The sequence below is a fragment of the Microtus ochrogaster genome, assembly GCF_000317375.1.
Source record: "Microtus ochrogaster isolate Prairie Vole_2 chromosome 14 unlocalized genomic scaffold, MicOch1.0 chr14_random_1, whole genome shotgun sequence".
NCBI lineage: Eukaryota > Metazoa > Chordata > Mammalia > Rodentia > Cricetidae > Microtus > Microtus ochrogaster.
The window spans coordinates 36285841-36296579 of NW_004949096.1; the positions used below are offsets into that span (position 1 = coordinate 36285841).

At 45.6% G+C, this 10739-nt stretch overlaps 1 protein-coding gene across 1 annotated transcript in view; it reads left to right on the forward strand.

Annotated features, from left to right (window-relative positions):
• Acoxl (acyl-CoA oxidase like) overlaps positions 1–10739 on the forward strand; it is a 249683-nt gene that overhangs the window by 26405 nt on the left and 212539 nt on the right. Inside the window, 1 exon segment of the mRNA XM_005364451.2 lies at positions 3866–3998. Coding sequence (XP_005364508.1) covers positions 3866–3998 — 133 coding nt within the window.

Here is a 10739-nt window from a genome sequence, read left to right on the forward strand (position 1 = left end):
CCCCCTCCCCCCTTCCCCTCTCCCTTCTTCTCCAGTTCAAAGAGCAGTCAGGGTTCCCTGCCCTGTGGGAAGTCCAAGGTCCTCCCCCCTCCATCCAGGTCTAGGAAGGTGAGCATCCAAACAGACTAGGCTCCCACAAAGCCAGTACATGCAGTAGAATCAAAACCCAGTGCCATTGTCTTTGGCTTCTCAGTCAGCCCTCCTCGTCCGCCACGTTCCGAGAGTCCAATTTGATCACATGCTCCATCAGTCCCAGTCCAGCTGGCCTTGGTCAGCTCCCACCGTCTCAGTGGGTGGGTGCACCCCTCGCGGTCTGATGTGCGCTGCTTGCTTCCCCTGTGGGTGTGAAAAGTTAAGACACTCCCCCTTTTGATCATTATCAAAATACACTGTATGCATACATGAAATTCTCAAAGAATAAATAAAAAATATTGTATTAGAAAAAAGACACCTTTCATCTGAGGAGGTAGTTAAAACTACTGTCAACTGGAGGGAGAATGCCCAAGCATCCACAAGGTAGTCAAGGTGACTCAAACAGGGAGGTGGATGTTTCCTTCTCTGGTGTGATCACTGATGAAAGTCAGGGTTAAAGATGATATTTTTTTTGCAGATTCTAGGAAACACCAGCTACCTCAGTGCCTCAGCTGTGCTTCCTGTGATCTGTAAATCCAGAGCCAGAGCTGCACTTAAATCACTGGTAGAGCCAACAATCTGGGCATAAATAAGTTTTCTATTTTGCTTTGCAGTGGAGTTTTTCCTTTACTTATCTTTGCTCCTTACAAGTTCTTGTCAACAAATACATGTAGTCACTTGCAAAAGTCAAAGAAAATTGTGTGAGAAACAAACTTAGAATGGACCACATTCTCTTTGTCTCCCACCTTATGTAAAATGGTGGTAAATAGAGCAGAAACAGCAAAGATATCTTTACAGATGTCCTGGAAAATCTCAGCAGATACCAGTGCTTGTGAAAGTGGGTCTGAGGCCCACTAGCCTTCCCTAGAGTCTCCTGTCCATTTCCTAGGCTCCTGTCAGCATCACCCAGTTTCTGTCTGTTTCCTAGGCTCCTGTCAGCATCACCCACTCTGGGGGATGGAAGTGGGGGAGAAAAGTCACAATGGGCAGCTTCCCATATTCTATCACCCTAACCAGATCCCAGTGTCCGGTGTGGCCTCAGAAGCTACTGGCCAATGGGAAGGGCTTAGCAAAAGCACTAGAGATTAGCAAATCAGATTCCATGAGAAAGCAGAATGATAGTGGGCTTGTTTGTAGTTAATCACTTTGATGAGCAAGATTTGATTTATAACATTATTTTGTTACCATTTAAGTTGTCCCCCATAACTGTAAAACAGCAGTAGCCACATGGGGTTTTAAAGGAGCAAATTTTGGTTCATCACTTGATTAGAAAGTGAGTCAGTTCATAGATGTAAGCAAATGATTCAATATAATCTCTCTAAAAAAAAAATTCAGCTGCCATTTTCATTTTTTTTTTTTCGAGACAGGGTTTCTCTGTGGTTTTGGAGCCTGTCCTGGTCTCGAACTCACAGAGATCCGCCTGCCTCTGCCTCCCGAGTGCTGGGATTAAAGGCGTGCGCCACCACCGCCCGGCTCTGCCATTTTCATTTTTGAAGAAATTAATAAACTCATCCTAAAATTTACATGCAAGTATAGGAAACTTAGAGCAGAGAAAACCGTCTTTATAAAGAATACAGTAGGAGGATTCATACTTGGAATCTGAAAGCTGAAGACCAAGCTGTGGTAATCCTGACTGCATGGCATTAACATAAGGGATATATATGGACAATGGGATAGAATAGTGTACACATAAATTTATTGACAATTACTAGACTTCTGGAGAACGAAGACAGAAAGGAAACAATAGTCTTTTCAACAAGTGGTTCCAGAACATGTGGCTGTCTATATTCAAAAATGTTAGGTTGAATTATTACCTCACACCACCCAGCACAGATGCACACAGTTCTTAGAAGAGCCTGGGCTATATAGTTAGTGACCTTGGTCTCATCAGTGAGTTTTTTTTTTAAGATTTATTTATTTATTATGTATACAACATTCTGCCTCCATGTATGCCCACATGCCAGAAGAGGGCATCAGATCTCATTACAGATGGTTGTGAGCCACCATGTGGTTGCTGGGAATCGAACTCAGGACCTCTGGAAGAGCAGCCAGTGCTCTTAACCACTGAGCCATCTCTCCAGCCCCTCATCAGTGAGTTTTTAAATGTGACACCAAAGATACAGGCAAAGAAAAACCAAAGAAAAAGTAGCGCACTTGGAGTTTATACAAAATTGTAAAAACTTAGTGAAAATTGACTTTTGAGCTGAAAAAGACTTGTGAATCAAACATATAAGGGCCTAGCCTTCAGAATGGGAGAACTATGCCAGTTAATTATACAGACAACCAGTTAAAAAACTAAACAAAATATCATTAGACATTTTCCCAAAGAAGATAGTCAACCTTCTAATAAAGCATGAAAGAAAACTCCCCAACTCCCCACTGTCATTGGGAGGCTGCTGTCCAATCCCAGTGAGATGCCATTCTGCACCCCTTAGGATGTCTGTGCTAAAACTTGCAGACAATACCAAGTGCTGTTGAAGATGAAGATATTGGATCTGACACGTGGCACCGGCAGTGTTGTAACATGTCTTCATAGATTTGGAAAGTCACTTAGCAGTTCCTCAAAAGTTTTAAGTTTGGACTGGAGAGGTGGCATGGCAGTTGAGAGTGTTTGTTCCTCTTGCAAGGAAGCAGATTCAGTTCCCAGCACCCACATACTGGCTCATGAATGTCTAACTTCAGTTCCAGAGGATCTAATGTTAATCAGATGTTTATTGCATCTCATTTCATCTTCTTCTGGCCTCAGTGAGCTCCTTTACTCAAGTGGTGTGCATTAAACTCGTGCAGCACACACACACAAATAATATATAAATCTTTTTTAAAATGTTGGAAGTTAGATGATTCAACAGTTTTATTTCCAGATGCACATGTATGTCTGTATATGTTATGTGTGTGTACATCCATACACATATACATAGATACGTGTGTTATATACATAAAAACATTGTCCATGTGCTCATTGAAATGTGTACATCTATTTGTCCCAAATAAACTTGAGCACAAATAGTTATAACATAACTATCCATAATATCCCCAAAGTGGAAAAATTCTAACATCTGTTAGCTGATAAATGCTAAAGATGATTGGGTGAAATGTTCCTTCATAAAAAAATAAGTAGTGATATAAACTATATAGCATAGGTGAACCTTGCAAACCCTGTGCCAAGTGAAAGAAGCTGGATACAAAATGACATGCTATATTTTGTTCCCTTTGATGCAAAGAGTAGGCTGATCCATAAGGACAGGAAGTTGTTAGCTATGGACTGGAGGGTGGAGATATAGAGAGTGAGTTCAGCTGGGGTGGGGTTTCTCTAGGATGGTGAAAATTTTGGAGTTGAGGAGTAATAATGGTTGTAGAACTTTGTGAAAATCCTAAACCCCGCCAAATCCAGATGCTGTAAACAGTTGAATTGTATGGGATGTTCATTACATCACCTTGTTTTAAACAAGCAAGCCAGGGTGCTTGCCCATCCAGGCCCTGGCTTTGGTTTGATGGTGGTGGTCTTCCTGCTATTCCTTTGTGGGAGCTGCTTCTCCACTGCAGGCTGGCAGTGGTAGAGAACCTGTACTTACCTTCAAGTCAAGCCCTTCTCAGCATTCCCTGTGAGACGCTCCCAGGAGTCCCATTTCTGTGTGTACAGGGGAGTCACACGATTTCATTTCTAGCAGCACCATACTTTATTTTGTCTTAAACACTGTCCTCTTTTCCATCCTGCTTCCCTACATCCTCACAGGTTTGGTTCTGTGACTCCAGATGGACAGTACTATTCACCCATTCAAAACAAGAGTACAAGATTCAACGCAATGCTGGCAGTGCTGACCTCTTCAAGACTGGCAGTGGCTTTCAACGCCATGGGTACCATGAAGGTAGTAGACTCTGATTCTAATTAACTTTACTGCTTGTTGTTTCCAGGATGAGTAACAAAATCAGAGGCTAAGATTCTCAACTCACAGTTACATGGAGCCAGAGATATTCATGCTATACTGAGGAGGGCTGTTTAACCGTGAATACAGATCATTTCTGCATCCTCGGGCTATCTTCCATCTATCTGTATCTCAGATATGCATTGCTAGGCAAAAGCAGCAGCATCATAAAAGGTGACCCAGAGAGACTATCTTCTTTAAGATGAGTGTGTCTGCTAGAAAGCAATTAAGCATCAACTCACATGGGAAGGTCATCGTTTCTTTGCTTAGTTCATCGATGCCTATTGCTCTACACATGCTAGTCAGGTGTGATGTTTACCATCAGAGCATTCAGGCTCTGAGGAAAATGGACAAGCAGGAACGGGGAGCTGATCCAGGGTTGTCTGGAGTGTCAAGGGAGTGTCTGTATGCTATCGCTCCAATTCATGGACGTCTTTCAACAACCACTGTCAACAGTCTTCTGGCAGAGTTCACAAGGACAGATCTTTGAAGCTATCTGGGTCTCCCCATTCCCCTTCTCCCATGCACTGGTTTGGGTAGAGCCTCGAGAGAGGAAGCTCCGGGAGTATCATTCTCTCTTCCTCTTGGCTCCATACTGTTTTGTTCTCTGGGCCTTCGTAGTTTCTGAGTGAGGGAGACTTCTGCCTTAAGTGCCGTTGAGTTTGGCGAAGCTGGAAGAAAAATGTAGACTCCTCAGTAGTGTGTATTTTGTGATTTGGATCCAGTTTTTCCATCAAGAAGGGTGAGATTTCATTCACCTGACTCCAGGCCTGACATTGGTCTGTGGGTAACTGAACAGTATAAAATCCTTTCTTACTCATTTATGGGCACCGTGGCCTGATCCCAGCGCCTGGGAATGGCGCTCCTTTTGTGGGTGGATCCAGCTGTCACATTGTGAACCCAAGTGTTCAGTACCGAGGCCCTGACCTGATGCCCTGCACGCATGCTTGTTCTGTGGTGGCTCTTATGTGAGACCAGGTGGCTATTCTGAAGTCTCGTGTCGCTGGTGTCTTGGCTAGTTCCTTATCAGTACTATCTGATGGGGGGAGGAACCCAGCAAAACTTTGTGATGAGGCACTGGCCCGTCAGCATTCAGGTTCTGAGGAAAATGGACAAGCAGAACGGGGAGCTGATCCACGGTTGTCTGGAGTGTAAAGGGAGTGTCTGTGCACTATTGCTCCAAATCATGGACGTCTTCCAACAACCACTGTCAGCAGTCTTCTGGTAGGAGTTCTGGGTCATAATCACATGCTGGTTGGCTAATGGCAGCAGAGGCCTCTGGGAAACCCTGCATTGTAGGCATGGAGTCTTGTTATTAATTAGGAAATCATGGCCTTTAGCTTAGACTTGCTTTCAACTAGCTCTTTCTTTTTTTAGATTTTATTTATTTATTATGTATACAGTGTTCTACCTGCTTGTATGCCTGCTTGCCAGAAGAAAGCACCAGATCTCATTACAGATGCTTGTGAGCCACCATGTGGTTGCTAGAAATCAAACTCGGGACCTCTGGAAGAACAGCCAAGGCTCTTAACCTCTGAGCCATCTCTCCAGCCCTCAACTAGCGCTTATAACTTAAATTAACCCATATTTTTATTAACCTATGTTCTACCATGTGTCTTTTACCTCTACCTCTACCCCATTCTGTGTGTCTGACTCATTCCATATCTCACTGGCCTCTCTCTGGAGTAATCTGCATACCTAGGTTTCTCCTACTTTCCCCCCTTCTCCCAGAAATCTCACCTATCTCTTTCTGCCTAGCTATTGGCCATTCAGCTCTTTATGAAACCAATCACAGCAATACATGTCACACAGTGTACAGATATTCCACAACATCACAGCCTAGACAGATACATGTGGGAGATGGCACCAGGACATCCACACTGCTGGAAGTCTTGTACATGCACGGTGGGCATGCCTGGGATTGGCCTCAGCCGGATGTGGGCATCAGATCTCTTGTAGCCAATATTACAGATTTCTGTGAGCCATCACATGGGTGCTGGTAACTGAACTTGGGTCTGCTGCAGAGCAGCAAGTGCTCTTAACTGCTGTGCTACCTCTACAGCCCCGAAACCTGGTTTTAAATTTCACCAGATCTGTACAGTGTGGGGAGGCAGTTCCCAGGAAAGGAGACTGATGGGTGAGTTTTTGTGATTTCATTTCCTCTTCTACTGAATGTTACTATGGGGCTAGCACTGAAGACCCTGTGGTCTCAAGAGCCACATTAGGGTCAGTTCTTTGTGACAGTTTGATGCTCATCCTTAGTTTCTGTCTGTGTAGATGGATGATAGTGAGGATGGGCCCTGAACTCAGGGGACCTTTGGATTCTAGTCTTAGCTCGTATGTGACAGAAATCGGGCTGTAGGGAAGGCTTTTAGCCCTTCCTGAACCTCAATTTTCTCACCAATGAAATGGACTGCCAATGATGGTGAGGTAAGAGTGAAGGACCAAGGGTGCCAAACTCATGGCATAGAATAACAAGGCTTTAGGGCATTATGGCTTGAGCGCATGGACGAGAGCACACCTCATGCCATGGCGTCTGAGAAGCACAGAGAGATGGTCTATACCAGTTACTTGTCTCTTGCTGTGACAAAATACCCGATAGGAGCAAACTGGCTGGAGGGCGGGTTTCTTTGGGCTCCACTCTTCAGGTATGTACCGTCTACAATGATGGGGATGTCACGGCAGCAGGAACTTGAGACAGCTGCTCACATTGTATCTGCAGACGGAAGCAGAGAGGGAGAAAGGCTTATGTTTAGTTCACTTCCTCATTTCTATTCAGTCCAGGTGCCAGCCCATGGAATATTATTTATATTTAGAGTAGATTGTCTCACCTCAGTTAACCTAGATCATCCCTACAGACATGCCCATAGAGTTGTTTGTATGGTGTTTCTTTTTTCTTTTCTTCTTTTTTCTTTCTTTCTTTCTTTCTTTCTTTCTTTCTTTCTTTCTTTCTTTCTTTCTTTCTTTCTTTCTTTCTTTCTTTTTAAGACAGGGTTTCTCTGTATAAGTTTGGAGCCTATCCTGGAACTCACTCTGTAGCCCAGGCTATCCTCAAACTCACAGAGATCTGTCTGCCTCTGCCTTCCGAGTGCTGGGATTAAAGGCACACACCACCAGCACCCAGCTTTGTATGGTGTTTCTAAATCCCATCAAGTTGGCAATCAAGATTAACCATCCCTGCAGCTGAGCTCATGGTACCTACTTCAAGGGCACAGCCCCAGTGATCTTACTTCCTTCTGTCAGGCCCCAGATTCTAAAGACTCCACAATTTCCCATTAGTGCCACAGGCTAGATGCTTATCTATCAACACATGGGTTTAGAGGGCAGCATGCAGGATCCCAGCTGTAGCATCTAGGCCATGGGGAGATGTTTTACAGAGCCCCAGTGGGGTTAGACCTTGTGTATACTGCCACGTTGTTCCCTGAATAGCATTTCCAGTGGCTGTGTTGCATAGTGAGTGATTCAGAGCTGCCCTCTTGGCAGCTCCTCTTCCCCTGCAGCTCAGACGTGTGACGGGTGTTTCCACAGCTGAAATCTAAGATGCTTCTGTTCCTTCTGCTGTCTCTGATGAATGGAAAATGGATCCTACCCTCCTGCGTGCATTCTTGATGTGTTAGGAAACTGTCACCCAGGCTGCTCACAATGATCTTAGCTCAAGGCTGGGCATGCACAGTCCTTTTAACCTTTGCCCAGATGCTTGACTTTTCATGACTGTCTCTCATTCCCACGACATTCCTCAGAACGTTGCGATTTCTCTCAAAGGTTTGCCACAGTAACCATGCTCTACTGGGTGCCCAAAATGACATGATCATTTAAATGATCAACAAGAACAGGAGAAAAAAAGAAACTGAGATGTTTGGGGTAAGGGGTAATGTGGGGGAGGGGGCTTAAAAGACATTTGAAACATACTTGGGGTAGCTGGGAAGCCTTTCCCAGCAAGTAAGGGAGATGAGGACAACACTGTGAACGTGGAGGGTGGCAGCAGGGGGGGAATTTTAGCTCGTGGTCAGGCATCCCAGCTTCTCCTTTTGGATTGATTCTGCATGGAGGTAAATGTTTTAGCACAAGACACGTTGGTCCCCACTTGTAAAAGCGTATCCCCAAATAAGACTCCTGGGAGCTGCACCCCATCCAGCAGTGTCTTGTCTGGTGTGACGTTACAGGCAAGGGTTTGCTCTTTGAGCAGGCCTGTGTCTAGCAGGCAGGCATGGCTGTACCTAGGCTAGCTTTGCTCCAGCCACCCTGATTCCCTCTGTGGCCTTCTGATGTTCATGGACCAAGGGCCAAGTTCTTGTCTCATCTCAAGGGTCCCATATGACTCCTTACTCCTGGACCCCTTCTTCCCACTTGGCCCTCTCCTGATGGCCTCATTTTCTTCCCTTGCTGTGGTTGGGGTACTCACAGATGATGCTCTGCCTACTCATTTTTATATAAGGCAAATTTTCTCATCCATTTCAAAGCTCTCGAGATTGTGCCTTCTTCCGAAGTGCCAGGCCGGCACATGCTCCCAGTGCTGTCTTTCTCCAAGATGTGGTGGCTCCCCACATGGTGTTTACTTTGGTTATAACTAAACTAAAGCTTGCGACGGTGACACTAGAGTTTAGGGATTCCACATGGGTCATGGATCCATTCAGAAGGCATGGCCAACCCCAATGTTTGGGCACTGTGTGTGCAAAAAGGGAACTCAAAGGAAATGCGGAAATTTGCTAAGACTGGTATCTGCCAGGCATCTCCATGTGTCTGCACACGGGACAAAGTCCATGTGAGGACAAAATGGGAGTGGCTTCCGGTTAGCCACTGGAACCTCCATCCCAGGCTTCTAGACTCCAGACTGTGAGGGAAAAATGTCTGTTATTGAAGTTATTGGGTTTGCTCTGCTACTTCAGCAGACTGATATATGTGTCAAAGTACCCAGAGGGTAGGTGAAGGACCTCCATGACAGGCTGTCAGTCAAGACTACAGCTGATTGGAATCATCTCTGCCTCCTCCCCTCACCCCAGGGCCCAGCCCTGAACTAGGCAAGAAAAGGTGGTCCTATATAAAGTTGTCAGGCGAGGTGACTGAGTGGAATCCACATGAATGGAAACAGCTAAAATGTCGGGTCTGCTCCAGATGCTGTACTGAGGCCATTAAGGCCCTAGAGCCAGCCTCTCTGGGTTTTTGTTATGCCTTCGTGACCTTGAAAATCACAGAGTCTTTCCATTTCTTTAGAGAGAGAACTACTGTCATAGAAAGGAAGGGCTTCCCTGAGAACCTGCCGACGTGAGCCACACAGGGACGTGGAAGCTTGCAAGATCAGGTTCAAGGACACTGATGATTAGAGGTGTCTCTGAGGTAGTTAGGGTGACAAATAAGGGTGATAATACACGCTCACCCTTGACAGTAGCTTCTCAGAGCTTAGCTGAATGATGAGCCAAATCTGGACGATGGGAGGGATTTGTATATGAGTAGTTTTGGGACAAGAGTAGCCATGCTGCCTGGGCACCCTCCTGGAATCAGTGAAGTGCATGATCTAGAGAAGAGATTGAAGGAGCCTCTTAAAGTCATCAAAAAAAAAAGGTGTGGTAGGAAAAATGGTGGCAGCTTCTTCAGTTTCCTAGACCTGCAGGGGTAGTGGGGCTCAGGGTGGGGGGGGGACCATTTACCTCCCATCCATCCATCCATCCATCCATCCATCCATTTTTGCATTATTCTGTCTCTTTAGTCATTTGCTGATATACCTGTACATCCTCCCATACATATACCCGTTTGCTCATTCCTCCATGCATTTCTCCCTCCTCCACTCTTCCCCTCCTTCATCTATCCGTTCCTCTGCCCTACTGAATGCTTTGGTGGCTAATGGGGATCTATGCAACCCTCAGAGAATAAGTCACCTATCTGATGATACCGCACTAGACAGTCTACACCTAGTTGGGATTTGGAGGGGGAGCTGAAGGTAGCAGCACCTCCATGAGATCTTGTTTACATGAAGGCTCAGGCTGAGAGACGCATTGAAAGAGCTTGGTTAGAGTTGAAAGCCTTTGATAATGTTGGTAGTGTGACCTTATGGAGGGCAGGGCAAAGAGAGGTAGTGGGTTCCTATGTCAATGCTCTCAACACACACATGGTGTGTGCTTTGTTAAAACTGGAGGGGAAGTCAAGTGATGTTTATTCTTTTTAACACATGTACACAGTGAGCCATCACTCATCTGTTCTCACAGATAGCAGTGGTGGAGAATTCAAATTGGTGCCTCTTCTCTCAGTTATCTTTGTAGAGGAAGCATGGTCTCAATGCTCATTTAGCAGCTTGGGCTGTGCTATTCTTTCTCCAGCACACATACACACGCACACATGCACAGGCACACACATACACAAAGAGGCACACACAGACACACAGAGGCACAGGGGCACACCCACCTGCACATGTACACATATAGACACACACACACAGGTGCACACACACAGAGGCACACACACACACAGAGGCACACACACACAGGCACACACACACACAGGTTCATAGAGACACATACACAGTGAAGTGAGGCACAAAGAGGCATACACAGGCGTGCGTGCACACACACAGGCACACAGAAACACACATAGGCACATAGAGGTGTACACATACTTGTGCACGTACATACATACACAGGCACACACAGGTGCACACACACAGAGGCACACACACACAGAGGCACACACACA